This window comes from Labeo rohita, chromosome 7 (assembly GCF_022985175.1).
Source record: "Labeo rohita strain BAU-BD-2019 chromosome 7, IGBB_LRoh.1.0, whole genome shotgun sequence".
Lineage (NCBI taxonomy): Eukaryota > Metazoa > Chordata > Actinopteri > Cypriniformes > Cyprinidae > Labeo > Labeo rohita.
The window spans coordinates 42,771,243-42,790,289 of NC_066875.1; the positions used below are offsets into that span (position 1 = coordinate 42,771,243).

Sequence of the window (19,047 nt, forward strand, 5' to 3'; positions counted from 1 at the left end):
ATCTTACGGTAATCTTGCAGCAAATGAGGGTTCCAAGTCATTTAGATCAATATCAGGCCTTTTCTGTAGCTCCACCACAATGCATTTCCTCTGTTGAAACAAAGTCAGTGCTGTTTACCTCCCACAGACATGCTAAAAACATCCCAATCATATTCAGTTGTGTCATATACTGTACGTACACTACCAGTCAAAAGTTTTTTAAAGATTTTTAATGTTTTTTAAAGTGTCTGCTGCTCACCAAGCCTGCATTTATTTTATCCAAAGTACAGCAAAAACATTTTTAATATTTTTACTATTTAAAATAACTGTTTTCCACTTGAATATATTTTTAAATGTAATTTATTTCTGTGATTTCAAAGCTGAATTTTTAGTATCACTACTCCAGTCACATGATCCTTCAGAAATAATTTAATATTCTGATTTGCTGCTCAAAAAACATTTATTGATATTTATCTGTTGAAAACATCTGAGTAGAATTTTTTAGGTTTCTTTGATAAACAGAAAGTTCAGAAGAACAGCATTTATCTGTAATAGAAATCTTTCGTAACATTATAAATGTTTTATTTGAAGTGGGCCATTCACATCAACTCCATTGTAAAAAAGGCCCAACAAAGATTGTACTTCCTTCGCCAGCTAAGAAAGTTCAACCTACCACAGGAGCTGCTAAAACAGTTCTACTCAGCCATCATCAAGTCTGTTCTCTGCACATCAATAACTGTCTGGTTTGATCTCAGCTACAAAATCAGACATCAGAAGATTACAGGGAATAGTTCGGACTGCCGAGAGGATTATTGGTGCTCCCCTGCCCACCCTTCAAGAGCTTTATTCATCCAGAGTGAGGAAAAGAGCTCAGAAAATCACTCTGGATCCCTCACATCCAAGTTATCATCTCTTTGAACTTTTACCATCTGGCTGGCGCTACAGAGCCCCAAACACCAGGACAACCAGGCACAAGAACAGTTTTTTCCCCCAGGCAATTCTCCTTATGAACAGTTAGATGTTCCCCCCATTGTGCAATATAATGTGCAATAACTTTTTATTTATTAGTTACCACCCCCATCCTAGCACATCCCTGCATCTCTACCTCTTTCTGTTCTGTTCTATTCTATTCTATTCTATTCTATTCTATTCTGTCATCTATAGCACACCTGTACATACCACGTTATTTATTTATTTCTCAACTTATTTTTCTAATTTTTGTCTATTTATATTTACATATGTGTATTTTTTTCTCATCTTATGTTTATTGTCTGTATGTTGTTGTTGTCTCTGTGTACTAGAAGCTAATGACACTAAAACAAATTCCTAGTATGCGCAAGCATACTTGGCAATAAAAGCTCTTTCTGTTTCTGTTTCTGTTCTAAATGTCTTTATCATCACTTTTGATCAATTTAAAACATCCTTGCTAAATAAAAGTATTAAATTCTATAATTTTTTTCCCCCAAATAAATAAATACAAATTATACTGACTCCAAGCTTTTGAATGAAATATTGTATAATGTAAACTCTTTTATTTCTGATAAATGCTGATCTTTGGATCTTCCTATTCATCAATTAATCCTGAAAAAAAGTACTTAACTGTTTTAAATATTAATAATAATAATAAAAATGTTTCTTGAACAGCAAATCAGCATGTTAGAATGACTTCTGAAGAATCATGTGACACTGAAGACTGGAGAAATAAATTACATTTTTAAATATACTCAAAAAGAAAGCAGGTATTTTAAATGGTAAAAAATATTTCACAATATTACTGCTTTTGCTGTACTTTGGATCAAATACATGCAGGTTTGAGGAGAAGGGAATTCTTTAAAAAACATTAAAAATCTGGTAGTGTAGTTGGTAAGCAACATGGTTAAAAGTGCCATGAGCTATGTTAAATCATGTTACTTAATCAAAATATTATAATCTCTGTATTTTGCCTTTAGACAGCAAAGGCTTTTAAAGGCAATGTGTATATTAATAAGATTTCTCATCTTCTTACCAAACCAGGTCTAAGTCCTCCAGGCAACTTAGTGATGAATTGCAACAATTCAGAAAAGCCTGACTCATTTACCCAAAGCTTCAGCCATTCACAGCTCATGCCACCAGCAATACGACCTAAATCTCTTTAGTGAAAAGACATTTTTTGCATGAATGTTATTCAATTTGAAAACAACACAAATATAAAAAACAATGCATATCTGTTCTAGAGATCAAGACTATGATGCAACTAAGCCCAGCCTGAATTTTCAAAGAAAAATATAGCTGTCGACAATCATAAAGTATAGTAATGCTAGATATCACTTACAGTATTGACTCTCCTGTGATGTTTATGGTCCGCTGAATCATTTTGAACAGCATTTGAGCCTGTTGTGTCAAACACAACAAGTGAGTCTGAGAAACTGGATCGCCCTCAAGGTTGTATCTGATACACTTTTGGCTGAGACAAGGTCTTTTTAATGTGGGTGATTATTAATTCATATTCCCTGGTGGAGGCTATTGTACCACATTAAGATCAATTTGCTTGATGGCAGTTGAGGGGCTCAGATTATTAATTTACTGAAAGGCTCCTTTGAAGCATGACAAATAATCCACCAAAGAACTTGAGATCAGCTGGCAAGAGCAGTACAGGGCACTGAATGTAATGTACTAGGGCTACATTCAGTGCTTCTATAGTTTCTTTAAAATGAAAGACACATTTAACAATAGAAAGGTCTGATGTTCCTAGACAGTGTTAGCTGAAGACTTGTCTTCATTTTTGTACATGATATGCAACACCGACAGTCTGTGAGCTAGAAAAAAGCTAATTTCCCAAAAGCAAAGGTATAAAATTAGGGTTGTACCTGCTGGTGAGACCAAGGCATGTGCTTATACACTGATATGTGATGAAGGACCGTTTCTCCGTCTAGATCTGACATTAATTTCTTCAAGGACACAAATGGTAGAAGACATTGCAACTGCTGTGTTATATTTGTAGACGTGCGTTCCAGAGCCTTCAAACAAACAGCATGTGTTATACATCAACAGATCAAAGCAAATATAATGCATAAGTACAATTGTGGAAACTAGAGGTTCAAACCTGTTGGAGTGCAAAATGAACCATCACTTGATAAGCAGGTTGCAGGTCAGCCAGCATTAAACTCCAACACTGACAATCAGGTGTAGACTCAAGAACAACCAGTTTTCTCAAGAAAGAAGGCCCCAGACCAGTAAACAACGGCTTCAGTCTGCATAGCGTGTTGGCACTGAACTAAACAGGATTGAGACTGTGAACACAAGACTCACTAAAGGTAAGCATCATAGTTGTGCTGGTACATAGCTTACATTTGTTTCTTCTGCTATTTTGTTCAGTATCTGGAATGCCTGCATTAAAGAAAAAAAAATGAATTGAATTGTCCACATCCCACAGAAAGTTCAACTGGAATGACAGCAAGAGGAATCTATCTATCAAAATCTTCAAACATCGTTTTTCGCTCTTAAAAATAAACGTTCCCAAAGGGGGTTTTCGCGTCGATGCCACAGAAGTATCATTTTTTGATTCCCCAAAGAACCTTTCAGTGAACATTTCCTAAAAGAATCATTATTTTAGTGTGAAGAACAAGTTTAAAATCTAAAATCTTTAATTCGATCTATCTATCGTTCTATATCATTCTATCTATTGTTCTACTGTTCTATCTGTCTGTCATTCTGTTGTTCCATCCATCCATCCATCCATCTGTCGTTCTATCTATCTATCTATCTATCTATCTGTCTATCTGTCTGTCTATCTATCGTTCTATATATCTATATCTATCTATCTATCTATCATCTATCTATTGTTCTATATATCTATCTATATCCATCCATCCATCATCCATCCATCCGTTGTTCTATCTATCTATCTATCTGTCTGTCTGTCATTCTGTCGTTCTATCCATCCATCCGTTGTTCTATCTGTTTTATTATTCTACTGTTCTACTGTTCTGTCTGTCATTGTCGTTCCATCCATCCATCTATCTATCGTTCTACCTTTCTATCTGTCTTTCTATCATTCTACCTTTCTATCTCTTTCTATCGTTCCATCCATCCCTCCATCTCTCTATCATTCTACCTTTCTATCTGTCATTCTGTCGTTCCATCCATCCATCCATCCATCCATCCATCCATCCATCTGTTGTTCTATCTATCTATCTATCTATCTATCTATCTATCTATTGTTCTATTATTCTACTATTGTTCTATCTATCGTTCTGTCTGTCTGTCATTCTATCCATCCATCCGTTGTTCTATCTATCATCTATCTATCTATCTATCGTTTTATTATTCTACTGTTCTATCTGTCATTATGTCATTCCATCCATCCATCTCTTTATCTATCGTTCTACCTTTCTATCTGTCTTTCTATTGTTCCATCCATCCATTCATCTCTCTATCATTCTATCTTTCTATCTGTCATTCTGTTGTTCCATCCATCCACCCATCTGTTGTTCTATCTATCTATCTATCTATCTATCTATCTATCTATCTATCTATCTATCTATCTATCTATCTATCACAGGAGCATCCAATCCTGATCTTGAAGGGATTCACATTTCACATTTTTGTCTTGACAAAATTTGGTTTTCAAGTGAAAGATTTGTAGAATTCTTCTTCCATATATTCAAATTCAAATTTCAACTGTGCATCTTGTTCAAATTCAGAAACTGAACCGGAATTCAGAAAGCTTTCACTGTGCTTACCTGTGCAGGTGGGAAAGTTGGCATACCCGGCAGAGTTACCAGATCCAACAACTCATCTGAGGACAGCGGCTCCAAAAACGAAGCGCCCATTTGTGGCAGCATACCTTGTAAGGAGGCCATTTCTGAAGCAGGTAAGTTACTGGCATTTAAAGATTTAAGGGCCATGCCAAGCCAGTGCGACAGCTGTGGAGAAAATAATTCTTTATGAATAACACTTGAAACATTATTCCACAATGCACAATATGAAAATCAAGCCTCACTCTGCCACTTCCACTGACGTGTCCCTCTGATACACATTGTGCCAACTGCTGCCACAGGACAGGTGAGAGTTTCGATGAAGACAACAACTGTTGTAAGTCGTCAGAGTTCAGGTAACATATGAGAACTCCTAACCTGTTGTGAGAAACAGGGCGTCTTGTATTTGTTTATACATTTATAAATGTCAAATGATATTGAACTTCGATTTGTACCTCATTATGTTGTCACTTGTCAGGTTCTTCGCCCTTCCGAAGACAGTACGAAGCACATGGCGCCCCCTTGTGGCATCTAGACTGCTGTTCCCCAACATCTCCATTAAGGGCGTGAGCTGTACGTCAGACATTCAGATGTTATTTTCAGCATGTGAAAAAGTAAAAAGCAGGATCTTCTGATGGAGACGTACTCACTTGTTGAGATGTGAGCTGCTGAAAGTGACTGACTGGGAGATGCGGAAGGAGAGGCAGAATGGAGCTGAGGAAGTAAGGAGGCCACGAAGGCACATCTCCAGCTACGCTGGACTGCAACAGGCGTTTTACAAAGGCTTGTTTTTGTGGAGACTTCATCTCAGAGCTGTGATCACTAATGGCCATTAGTCTGGAGCAAATTAACATAATTGAATTAGGAAGACACTGGGCTAAATCATGAAATATAATTTTGATATGATCCACTTACACACTTTCATTGACCATGAGAGAGGCAGGGAAGGTCATAATATCTGAGACTGACATGTACGGTATAAACTGGGAGAGGTCGATGAAAAGCTCTGGTGTGACACGAGGAAACTTGTGAATGAAAGCAGCTGTCATGGTTTCCATGGCCTCTTGTTCTTTTGGAGAAACCTGTGAATAGCACCAGTTATATATGGATATGTACTTCTAAGTATGGATGTATTGTATATCAGTACTTTGTTGATTACTGGATGGCATTAGACAATATCAGTCAGCATTGTATATTCAACATCCAAACGTTGTTTTTTTATTTACCTGTATAGTTTCCACTTGAAGTTGATCCCAACTCTGATGAACATGGGAAAGGAATCTTTTCACAGCATCTTTTTCTGCCGACATTACTACACTGCGAATACTCTCTCTAGGCATCTGTAGGTACTCCTTGGAGTGTATAAATGTCAGAATTAGACATTGACAAATGCGTGCTGACAAAATAGTGCAGTTTTGCGAGGAACGCCTGTGAGTGAAAGAGCTTAACTCATCAAATTTTTCCTTAATAACTTCAAGAAACTACAGTATGAAAATGGATAAGATCTATATTTTATATGTTGGATTTTGGGTTTAACTCAAGGGTTTTTAAACTCAGTTAAGCAAGACGGTTCTAGGGAGTATGCAGAAAAGTAAGGTGTAATTATAGAATGATAATTTTGCAGTCATTTTGTCTTTATATCATCACACTTACTAGCTTTTTTACATAGTAAAAATAGTTTTTCACGAAGATATGAAAGTGCTGGGCACTCTACAAAATGCTGGGTTATTTTTTGTTTTTTATCCAAATGCTGGGTTCAGCTTGTTGGGTCATTTTATTTAGTTGTTTTTACTATTTTTACCCAAGTGCTGGGTAGTTGTTGTTTTCTTTTGTGCACTCTAAAAAATGCTGGGTTACTATTTTTTTACCCAAATGCTGGGTTCAGCCTGTTGGGTCATTTTATTTGGTTTATTTGGTTGTTTTTACTATTTTTACCCAAGTAATAGTTTTTTTTTTTTTTTTTTTTTTTGCACTCTAAAAATGCTGGGTTCAGCCTGTTGGGTCATTTTATTTGGTTGTTTTTACTACTTTTTCAGTTTTTACTTTACGTCATTTTTAATGCTGGGTTATTTTTTCTAGCCTGTCTTCAACGAAACAACCCACTTTTTGGCAGTGATTCTTAGCACTGCCGATTTGGTGCACTTCTTTCGTGAAATAAAGTTTGTATACATTTTATTTCATTTATAAACTCTTTACTGTGCTGTAAAATATATTATTTTATACAACGCAACATACAAGGACAAGATGTCAGTCAGCTGCATCAGCAGCAGTGGTTTCGCATGTTGGAAACACCTTTTGCCTTGCATAACATAAACTGATTTTATTCATTATAATACTGAATTTAATTTAATTTGATTTTAAAATATGTTCTCTAATGTCAGTACTGTTTGTTTATGGGCAGGTTATGGGGTCAGTCATGGCATCTTTCAGCTACGAGTGAAAAGCGAGGCAGTGGTCTGAGGTTTGTAGTTCCCCCAGCGAACAACAGCCCATCACCAGTGCAGATCTTGGCGACACACCGGCATGAGAATTATCGCTATTTGGGTGAAAAGTGATTAACTTAAAAAAAATCCTTTTAATGTTACATTTTTTGTTTCTAAAATGCTTGTTAAACTACTTTAAATGTATATTACTGTAAATATATTGTAAACAATGCTGTATTCACCCAAATAAATTCAATTTGTCTTATATTTTTGTCCATGGGTGTTCTTGCTTAATAATAAATGTTCATATTTTGATTACTACTGTTGTCACTATAAATCTGTGTGAATTTTAATTTCCAGCCCATTTTAAGCCAGCAATATAATAATTTTTTTTAAACAACAGTTGACTTAAATAAAACAACACAGCACGTTGGGTAAAAACATTAAACGCTACCAGCTGGGTTAAAATAACCCAGCATGTATTCTGCCCAATATTTACCCAGAGCTGGGTTGCCAAATAACCCAAGTTGGGATGTTTTTAACCCAGCATTTTTTAGAGTGTGGGTTCACTGGGTTCTTTATGGAAACACAAATGCCAATAAAGAATCTTTATTTTAAGAGTGAATTTTAAAAATAGGCTTCCCTGCAACGTGATTATCATATAGGGCCCACTGGCATCAAAAAGCTTGAAAACCCCTGGGTTTAACTGACTAGATAATTTACCATCAGAGAGAATGAGTTATACCTGCATTAAAAATCTTAAAGCAGAAGAGTTGCCTTCCCTCTGAATGAGATCCCACAGGACAGGCTGCTGGGGAGAGAAGCCTTTGAATCTGAATGCATTAAACTGAATGTATGGTAATATAACAATAAAATAATAACATGAAAAACTAAGCGTGCATGACATACACTGAAACAGCTCAAAAGATCTTCTTTTAAGGTGTGGTTTTGCTCTCTCTTCAGGAAGACGGCAACAGTGTGAAGTACACTTATTGATGCATCAGGTCTTAGCGTAGCCCAGAAGGAAGCGTTGTCCTGGAGGCTGGACAGCAGAATGGCCTGACCCAGGCTCTGACGCACCTCTCGTTCCCCTTCATCCAAACCCGCTGAGAGCCCCACCACAAAATCCAACACTCTAAGCACATAGCTCACCGTAGCTAACCAACCCGTGCGTTCATCCACTGCTCCTTCACACAGAGTGAGCTTATGAATGGCATCTTGCAGAATAGGCAAGGGGTTCACACAAAGCTGAGAGGTGTCGAAGTCATAGGGCGCTGGCAGCATGTCAAACAGCTTCTGGAGGACACACTTGGCGCCCTGCTTGTCTTCAGAATTCAAACAGTAGTCTAAGAGCGAAGGCTGCTCACGAACCAATGTAAGATACAGTGTGGCGTTTTTGCAAATGTGGTCCTTCAAACCGGCTTTACTGCTGCAGATCTCAAGGGCGGTGGTGTTCATAAAATATTCTACCTTCCAGTTCAAGTAATCACAGTTGTCTTTGGGGGAACTGTGAGATTGATTAGGAATGACCTTGGAGCAGTACTCTGCTGCCCAGCTCCCATCTTGAGGTATTTGAGATGACTCATTTCCACACAAAGAGGCAATAAGGGCTGTGTTATTGGGAAGAAAACATCTTCTAAAATCTTGGGCGGTTAGAGTTTTGCTGCTTAGTAGCGTTAAACAATCCTCAGTAGCGTCTGGAGGAGAACCCACTGAAACATCATTGGAGAGTTGAAGACAGAGGTCATCAATACTTGATTGGTTGAGGTACTGGTAATCCCTTGTAGCTTCTACCTGAGAAAATTTCACAGCAAGGTGATTACTAATACAGAAAACTTTAAAGCAATCCACCTTATTCTTCAACACGGAAGTAAGCCTATGGGTGAGACTTATGCTTGATTAGCCACTATAGGGAAATAACTAGAAGAATAACAGTGGGTAGTAAACGATAAATCTGTTTGCACTACAACCAGTGTGTTCATAATTAAGATAATACATTCAAATAATATGATAAGACACACCAATTTGCAATTTCAAACATCAAAACGAGCTGTTTTGTACAGCTAAAAATGAAAATTTTGTCAGCGGTTACTCATCCTCCTCAACCCAAACCACAAGACTTTGGTTAATCTTTGAAACAAAAATGAGAATATTTTTAGTGAAACCTGAGAGGTCTCTGTTCCTAGATTAAAAGTCCAGGTCACTAAAACTTAGACAAAAAGTTCATAAGGGAGGTTATGAACAAATAATTGAGTGCTTAATCCAAGTCTTGTGAAGAAATACAATCACTATATATGACCCTGGACCACAAAACCAGTCATAAGGGTCGATTTTTCTGAAAGCTGAATAAATAAGTTTTCCACTGATGTATGGTTTGTTAGGATAGGACAATATTTGGCTGTGATACAACTATATAAAAAATCTGGAATCTGAGGGTGCAAAAAAATCTAAATGCTGAGAAAATCTTAGCAATGCATATTACTAATAAAAAATTAAGTTTTGATATACTTACAGTAGGAAATTTACAAAACATCTTCATGCAACATGATCTTTATTTAATATCCTAATGATTTTTTGCATAAAAGAAAAATCTATAATTTTGACCCATATAATGTATTTGTAATTGGCTACAAATATACCTTTGCTACTTAAGACTGGTCTTAATATCAAAATATACCTTTGTGGTCCAGAATCACATATATGATTAACAGATTTAATTTAGCTTTAATTCACATATTTGCTGGTTAGATATGTTTTGAAGTTCTGGGCCCTGAATGTGTCAGTTGTGTTGCTGTCTGTGCAGGGTCAGAAAGTTCTTGGATTTCATCAAAAATATCTTCATTTGTGTTCCAAAGATGAACAAAGGTCTTACAGGTTTGGAACAGCATGAGGGTGAGTAATTAATGACAGAATTTTAATTTTTGGGTGAACTATCACTTTAATATTATTCATAGAAACAATCTAAAAGTATCTCAATGTACCTGATGTGCATGTTGCAGCCAGAATGTAGAGTTGGCACACACTGTTCTGTTAAACTCGTGAGCGAAGAATTCGCTGCAAACGTGAACCCAAAGAAAATCTTCCTCCGCTGCTGAGAGGTACCAAGCAGCGTCGGAGCAAGCTGCGTGCAGGTCTACACCAAGATGGTTGACTTCAGGGTCCTGTGAGCCACTCTCTCCATCGAAAAGATTACAATAGAGAAAGACAGTAAAATTCGAGACACCAGTGAGACCAGGGATAGAGGCATTACAGGCAGCTTCCAGAATCTCTGCTGAGGGTGAGGGGTCTGAATCGCTCTGCTCATGGGCTCTCTGCTCTTTTGGCTGGGACTGGTGAAGTTTAGGTCTTCTAGATGAGTTCAGAGGTTTTAAAGTCCTTGTTTCCTCCTCTGTAGAGGGGCAAGTCATCAAAGACGGCCTGCTGGGTAACCCATCTGACCTGAAACCCATCGCTTGAGCATTCCATGTCAAGTTATGTCTAATTCCCCTGTACATAGAGGACAACAAAACTGTTCATTTACAATAATCTATTGCTATACACCTATAGATTAATAATTCAAAGTCTTGCTAATTCTCATGACACTTACCACAATATTAACTGCCTGAGGTCACCTTTACAAAGAAACAAAAGTGAATGGAAAAGTTCTGGGTGAATAGTTATATACAAATCACAGATGATAGCAAAGCACTGTTGATTAATTGAGGAAAATGGAGAGCCGGGTCCTGTATTATACAATTGGCCTTGATGTAACAGCATAGCTGTGCACATAATACCAGTGGTATAAAGTTACAGACATAAAAGAAACAGGAGATTATCCAGGCTATAGGATTTAGAGTAACAAAGATCTGGTTAATGACTAGCAATGCAATTGTGATTTAAGTCAGGGCTGTGCTCCATTCAGAATTGAATTGAGGATGCCTTTTAAAGTCACATTTAATTTCTTCATTTGAACTTTAGTAGAATACATGATGCAGAATAGCAATTCAAATGCAAATGTGAGGAATAGAATTAAAAGGAAATTAAAAGATGGCAGTACTTTGTAACTAGATAAGCAAAGTTTGTCAAGATCTGGACTTTAAAATTTTGAAGGCTTATATGCCTTACAGATAGAACAAGATGCACGGATAGATGGATGAAACAACAATATGACAGGCAGGCAGAACAACGGATGGATGGATGGATGGATGGAACGACAATGACAGAGAGAATGGTAGAACAATAGGTATAACAATAGATAGAACAATGGAATGATAGATAGAATGATAGATAGATAGATAGATGGACGGACAGACGGACGGACGGAACGATGGAATGTCAGAATGACAGACAGAATGATGGAATGATAGAATGATAGATAGATAGATAGACAGATAGACAGACAGACAGACAGACAGATAGATAGATAGATAGATAGATAGATAGATAGATAGATAGATAGATAGATAGATAGATAGACAGATAAACAGATGAACAACGGATGGATGGATGGATGGATGGATGGATGGAATGGATGGATGAATGGTTGGAATGGTTGGATGGTTGGATGGATGGATGGATGGATGGATGGAACGACAGAATGATAGAATGGTAGAATAATAGAAAGATAGAACAATAGAACAACAGAAGGATAGAAGGACAGAACAATAGATAGACAGACAGATAGATAGATAGATAGATAGATAGATAGATAGATGAACAACGGATGGATGGATAGATGGAACGACAGAATGATAGACAGAATGGTAGAATAACAGAACGATAGAACAATAGAACAGAAGGATAGAACGATAGAATGATAGAACGATAGATAGACAGACAGACAGACAGACAGACAGATAGATAGATGGACAGACAGATGGATGGAATGACAGAATAACAGACAGAACGGTAGAACAATACAAAACGATAGATAGAATGATAGATAGAACAACAGATAGAATGATAGATATAACAATAGATAGATAGATAGATAGATGAACAACGGATGGATGGATGGATGGATGGATGTAATGACAGAATGACAGACAGAATGGTAGAAAAACGGATGGATGGATGGATGGATGGATGGAACGACAGAATGGTAGAACAACAGAAAAATAGAACAACAGAGATAGATAGATAGATAGATAGATAGATAGATAGACAGATGGATGGAATGACAGAATAACAGACAAAACGGTAGAACAATATATAGAATGACAGAACGACAGATAGAACAATAGATAGAACAATAGATAGATTGAACGATCGTGTTGAATTTCTTTGAATTGCAATTAAGCAAATTTGTTTTCCTGATGTTCCAGTTGAATATTACAGGTAAACCATAATATGCATTATGGAGGTCAGAGTCTGTTTATAGTAGCAGTACGATACTTGCCTACAGAACATCTTCCATGGTGACTGTACTGTGGTTCGCCCACCATGCTGCTGACATCATCCAGCAGTGCCTTGGTCATATACGACACTTTTCTTCTCAGATTACCATACACACTGCGACCGACATTGTGCAGAAACCCATGTCTGAGGTTATCCAACCCCTTCAGGAGGCCAGGATTACGCTCTGCGAACTGTACTGCCCTTTCTCCTGCACTTGACCTTGACAAAGCCTGAAGAAGCAGAGCCTGCATAGAAGCCAGGCTCTCCGAATCAGTGCCCGACTGGTTCAACAATAGCTGCTCCTCACGAAGCACCTCAGGTGGCACAAGGAAGGGTTTAAAACGTCCCGTAGAGAGCGCGGCATCTCTTTGATTGCTTTCCACACTCACAGGGTGCAGACTGACCACGGGTTTCCAGTTCCTGGTCTCCATGAAACTGATGAGCTGCTCAAGCCAGCTCAGGTTGAAGGCACAGTCATTTCGTCCTTTCAGGACGCAGATGAAACCCTGGAGACCTGCGACGGCTTGGCCGTACGTCCCACTGACTAGAGCTTGAAGAACAGTTTCGAGCAAAGCGCTGATGGTCTTCCAATTCTGGGAGATGAAAGTCAAGATGGGTTTTTGGGGCTGCCGTTCAGTGAGGGTTAAAATGCTCTGCACCAACCCCAAAAGTCCATTCCAATGCGGGCTGCCCCGGAGCGACAGAAACAGATCCTGAAGCCTGAAAGTGGGTCGTGGAGGAATTTTCCCATCCCATAATCCGAGCGACGTTTCCCTTCCGGTTTGAAGAAGAGAATAGAGCAGGTTTTCCCAAAATTGGTCATCGCCAAAAGGTTGCTCATGATCATCTAACTCAGCGCTCATCTCTTGCAGGTACATGGAGATGTTATACAGGAATCCTGAGAGCCTGTTTCGATCAAAGGCTTTGCTTAAAGATGGGAGACTCTTGTTTTTCCTTGACAGGACACCTAAAGATTTAATGCCTCCCATAATGCTCCTCACTATGGAATCAATTTGTTGATTTTTCTGTCTTTCTGCTGGTGGTTGAACTCTATGTGGGTTCCATCCTCCACCTTTCCTCCATATCTCAACAAGCTCTTTCAAAATCGCTTCCTTCTGGTCGTCTTTTTTGCTCGCTAACATGAGAGAAACATTGACAGAAGTTAGAGTGTGAAACAAATTGAGTCATTGCACAAACAAACAACAGGAACAGCCAGTATTGTCTTACCTCCAGCATTGGCTGATACTTGTTCCAGTATAAGCAAAATCACAACAATTCCCAACTTGGCCATCCTTAGTTCCATTGCCTCAAGGTAGAATGGACAAAGTCATTTTGTTGTCTTTGTAAGACTGCATTTGTCCTCCTTTAGGAGCTGACGGAGACATTCAGAGCGTAAAGTGTCACACTGTGGAGTGCACATGAAATCTTAATGACTATCCACTGTCACTTGGCTAAACTTTCACAAAGAAAAGTTTGCCACTTTCTACTCTAAACAATAGGGTTTTTTCAGTTACTGAAATATATTAAAAAGTTTGTCTTTAAAAAATACATTTAATTGCTACAACTAAATTTGGATATTTCATGCATTCATTAAAAAAACTATTGTTACAAATTAGACTGTAAAAAAACTTACACATAACTTAAACATAAAATTCAGACATTCGTAATATATTAATAGAACTTAAAATATTTTTAGTACTTACAAGCAGTTGTATCCTTGTGAATAGGATTGTGGCAAGTGTGTGCAAGTTATTTCTCCGTCCTACTCTCTACATCCTTCTCCCTCAGCATTTGTCACTTTTTGATCCGCTCCCCCTCCCAGTCTTTGAGATTCAATTGGATCCTCAAAAGCCACAGCTTCATGTTTCAGCGACATCGTCCCATCATGTGCCAGCTGACTGTGTGCTGGAGTGAGAGGCCGGAGGCTCAGGGATGTAATATGAGAAAAGAGAAAGGCCAAGGAACTTTAAGAGGGTATACTCTTGTATCACAAGGCAATTTCATAGTAATTAAGATTAAAGGAGTTACACAGGTAGGTCACTACTTTCGACTGAGGCTAAAACAGGCCTTAGTAGATATGCAACAGATAATGCACTTGTGCTGCATAATAAATAAACAATTTTATAATGGTTCTTTCAAAATCTTCTGATGGAAATATTCCCAAAAATGTATATTTATGGTGATAAGGACAATTACTTCCAGTGTTGTTATATGAAAATATACAAAATCATAGCATTTATTAATATTTTGCATAAGCTTTCATTTTTATAATATTTATTTTCATTTTAGCTTAAGTTTTAGTCATTGTTATGTGCTTCTGTCATTTCTGTTTGTTACTTTGTTTTCTGTTTGGCTTTATTATTATTTCAGTTTTAGTTTTCACAATTTCAGTACTTAAACTTTTTTTATGTCTACGTTTTTCAATTAAATATTTTGTTTTAGCTTTATGATTACACTTTTTGTTCATTTTTTATATACTCTTACAGTATTTATTAATGTTTTGTATTAGCTTTTATTTTTTTTTTATTATTTTCATTTTATTTTAACTTTTAATTGATTGGCTTTTTTATTTATTTCAATTTTTTTAACTTATTTAAATTTATTTTAAATCACATGGCTGCCAAGGCAACATTTCTAATTTCAAGTTTTTTATTTAATATTTATTTATTTTATATTTTTCTAACAGCACTTACTGACCAGTGTTGTTTTAGTATTATTTATATAGCACTGCAGTACTATTATTGTTTTGAATTAGCTTTAATTAAATTATTAGTTCTTTTTCTCATTGTTTATTAGTTTTAATTTATTAGTATTTTATTAGTTCTTAATTAGTTTTTATTTTATTTTAATTTTAATTAATTTGTTAATTTTAGTACGTTTTTGTACATTTGTTATGTGCTTTTATTAATGTTTTGTATCAGCTTTTTTTAAATTATTAGTTCTCATTTTATTTTAACTTTTAATTGTTTTGTTATCTGCTTTGTCATTTTATTAGTTTTGTTTATATTTCTATGCAGCTGTTTTATTTATTTCAAATTTTTAAACTTGTTTAAACTTAAACTTATTTTAATTCACATAGTTGCCAAGGCAACAGTTCCAATTTCCAGTTTTTTATTTAATATTTATTCATTTTATATTTTTATTTAACAGCACTTACTGACCAGTGTTATGTTAGTATTTTAACTACTGTATTAAACTATTAGTTCTTATTTTTATTTATTAGTTCTTTATTAGTTTTAATTTATTAGTATTTTATTAGTTCTGATTTTACTTTAATTTTATTTAACTTATTTAAATTTTAGTAGAGTTTTTTTTGTAAATTTGCTATGTGCTTTTATTAATGTTTTGTATTAGCTTTAAGTTTTCATTTTATTTTAACCTTTAATTGTTTTGTTATCTGCTTCAAGTTTTTCATTTAATATTTATTCATTTTATATTTAACAGCACTTAGAATTTTAGTTATTTTAGTATTATTTATATAGCATTGTAGTACTTATTATTGTTTTGAACTGGCTTTAATTAACGTATTAGTTCTTATTTTCATTTATTAGTTTTAATTTATTAGCATTTTATTAGTTTTTAATTAGTTCTTATTTTAATGAACTTATTTTTTATGTGCTTTTGTCATTTTTACTAGGTTTTTTACTATTTAATTCTTCAATCTGACATCTCATGAGGTAATTTTCACCTGTGCCAACACTGGCATAAAACGCTACCCTTGTCCTGGTGGGTATTGTTTTACTGGTGTGGCAGCCAGCAGGTCACCTACAGCTGTCATAAAACAAAAGTGTCCCTAAGCCACCGTCAGCACACAATCAGGCCCTTCACTGATGTTCAAAATCATCTCGCTCTTGTCTGAGGTCTGTCTACAGCAGCTGAAACCCGAGTGGATTGAGTGAAAGGCCTTGCACAGCCTCCCCACAAGCCTTTTAATTCTGTGTTGCTGTCGCCTGCAGCGGAACAATAACTTCCTCTTGTATTATTGATGCCTGAGGGAGCGGCAGTCACTCGGCAGCATGGAGCTCAGTTGGCTGCAGGAATATTAAATGAGAAACTTTACTCCTCATGCCTCTGACTAACTCCACTCAAATCGCACACAGCACTGTGCTTGTTTGTTTGCTCTGACGTGCACATGACTAAACTATGCTCAAAAATATAGCTTAAGGAAAAAAATCTTGGACTGGATGACAGTGCATTGTATATGAAAACAGTCAAAGGAGCTCACAGATCCAATGTAGACAAACTCCAGACAAGAGCCTTAGCTTAAGTCTGTCTTAACTTCCAGTATACAGGCATGTTACACTAACCAGGGTACCAAAGCATCTGGTTAAGAGCATCTATAATAGACTCTTGGATACTTTTACAATATTTTGCATTTTATTCCCCCCAAATAATGTATTGTCAGACACATATACATATATATTTACTCACCAAACCTTTTTAGGCCCTTATTTTCACACCTCTGAATCATTCTTCTCTGTCTGGCTGGGACAATTAATTCCTGCATACCTAAAATAATGCTATGAAAAAGACTATTTTAAAATCCATTTGTTCCAGTGGGAAAAAAGACTAGCAATTCACATGTCTATAGTAGCCTATACATAGTATTTAAGTTCCATACGTTTTGTTTGTGTGGCTTCAAGCACTTGTAAGGTCAAATTTTGACACTCAGAGAGAAATCAAAAACTAATTCTAATGCATGAGCGTATTAAGCCTCAAGAATGGTCTTAAGACTGTTAATACAAAACTTAAGAATGCAAATGCTTAAAAATATCACAAATAACCTCTTAGAGTTAAAATAACCTCTTGTCTTGACTAAAATGTCTTAAAACCACAAAGGTTGGATGTTTAATGACTTAACACCTACTTAACCTACTTAACACATTTACCAGTGTAAATCATTGACAAAACAACCATATGAGTTGAACAGTTTACAGACAACACCAAACCCTGATAGCTAATTAGCCTAATATCTAAGAAATGTTCAATCTAAACCTTCTTAAGCAAATGTTTGAGAACGTAAGGATTAACCACGCGTACGATTTAACGTAATTTAACGTTTTTTTTTAAGAATTACAATTAGAACATTCTTACGAATTAGAATCTTGAGAACTTCAAAGCAACGACGCGGCTTGGCTGTTTTTGATTGTGATTGTGTCTTCTTGCTTTTATCCAACAGCTCCATTAACAAGAAGTTATGTTAAGCAGCTTACATTTTAGACAAGATATTGCCAATTACTTTATCTGTTTTCTATTGAAAATATAGCTCCAAACAAAGCCACAGCGAAACAATGTCACATATACTAGTGGTATTTCTTTCTGAATGATTCAATGTCTTTGAACAATTCGATTCAAGGAATGTTTCAGTGATTCATACGCAAAGGTCCGTTCCTGAATAAAACAACATTAACGAGCCGTTTAAATGAGTGATTCAATGGCTCACTCATAAAATTAATTTACAAGAAAATATATGAGTTACTTTTTAAAATAAGTAACGCCAATTACTTTGTTTTCCTATTTATTGATTGAGAAGTCTTCATGTTGATAAAAATCAGGAGACAGTGCAGAGGCGTTTGTGCTGTGTAAACTTGATGGATTTAGTAGTTCTAGACTAAATATGAACAAGCATTAATTCATCTCGCTCGCAAGTTCAAGCCCTGATAGCACACGTACATCTCGGAGACGTCTATTTGATGTCTGCATTTTCATCTGCAAGACGTATTTTTTAGATTGTTTGCTCATCCACAATACGTCTACAGAACGTATTCTATCAGATGTCAAATAGACGTCTATTAGATGTCTTTAAGATGTTTATTATTTAGAATGTATGTAAAACTGACATCTTACAGATGTCTGTCAGATGTTTGTACAAAGCAGATGCTTTCCAGATCAAGTGATCTTTAACAGAAAGACAGCAGACGTACGTGTGCTATCTAGGATAAAACCCCATCTAAGAATTTTAGGTTCCCAGAATGTTAGTTTCTGGTTCGTTTTTGGTTAGCCGGAAAAGTTATTTTAACGTTCCCAGAATGTTAATCTAACGTTCACAGAATATTACTTTATGATTTGTATAACATTAATCTAATGTTACGTAACGTTAAGAACATTAGTAACGGGAATCAAAAACTAACGTTAGGGGAACGTTCTGTGTTTGCTGAGATTTACTGAGTGTTGAACTTTCTTCCCCTGTGTTTTACAGTACGGACGTAAATTTATTTTTCCTTCAGCCTGAGGCTTATTCATTCACTTTCGGTCTGAAAGGGCTTTTACATTTGCCAAAAATAGAACGTTTTATAAAAAATTAAAAACAAACAAGCCCAGCCTAGATTTTAAAAAGAACGCAAAAGTAACGTAACGCATTATTTTCCATTAAAAGTAATTAAGTAACGTAATTAGGGAGTAACGCATTACAAAGCATTACTTTTAAAAGTAACTTTCCCCAACACTGGTGAAACGTTTCAGCGCTGTTGAAACGCTATTAAAAAATACATTTGTTATTGGCATGTGAACGGACTGGCCTCATTTGTCAGGAG

At 36.2% G+C, this 19,047-nt stretch overlaps 1 protein-coding gene across 7 annotated transcripts in view; it reads right to left on the bottom strand.

Moving 5' to 3' along the window:
- Nucleotides 1-19,047, bottom strand: part of LOC127168255 (stereocilin) — a 30,316-nt gene that overhangs the window by 10,814 nt on the left and 455 nt on the right. For 2 of the 7 annotated variants that reach the window (XM_051114954.1, XM_051114960.1), the window contains exons 2-20: nt 14,218-17,034; nt 13,742-13,886; nt 12,516-13,649; nt 10,725-10,749; nt 10,120-10,624; nt 8,048-8,932; nt 7,884-7,949; nt 5,942-6,067; nt 5,631-5,797; nt 5,366-5,552; nt 5,171-5,286; nt 4,961-5,093; nt 4,701-4,883; nt 3,307-3,345; nt 3,062-3,232; nt 2,826-2,975; nt 2,291-2,349; nt 1,985-2,108; nt 8-90 (exon numbers count right to left, since the gene is read on the bottom strand). In XM_051114954.1, the coding sequence (XP_050970911.1) occupies nt 8-90; nt 1,985-2,108; nt 2,291-2,349; nt 2,826-2,975; nt 3,062-3,232; nt 3,307-3,345; nt 4,701-4,883; nt 4,961-5,093; nt 5,171-5,286; nt 5,366-5,552; nt 5,631-5,797; nt 5,942-6,067; nt 7,884-7,949; nt 8,048-8,932; nt 10,120-10,624; nt 10,725-10,749; nt 12,516-13,649; nt 13,742-13,817 (4,229 nt within the window). In that variant the 5' untranslated portion in view covers nt 13,818-13,886; nt 14,218-17,034. Of the gene's footprint in view, nt 1-7; nt 91-1,984; nt 2,109-2,290; nt 2,350-2,825; nt 2,976-3,061; nt 3,233-3,306; nt 3,346-4,700; nt 4,884-4,960; nt 5,094-5,170; nt 5,287-5,365; nt 5,553-5,630; nt 5,798-5,941; nt 6,068-7,883; nt 7,950-8,047; nt 8,933-10,119; nt 10,625-10,724; nt 10,750-12,515; nt 13,650-13,741; nt 13,920-14,217; nt 17,722-19,047 lie in introns of those variants that run through there. The other 5 variants (XM_051114958.1, XM_051114959.1, XM_051114956.1 and 2 more) reach the window with 5 other exon arrangements.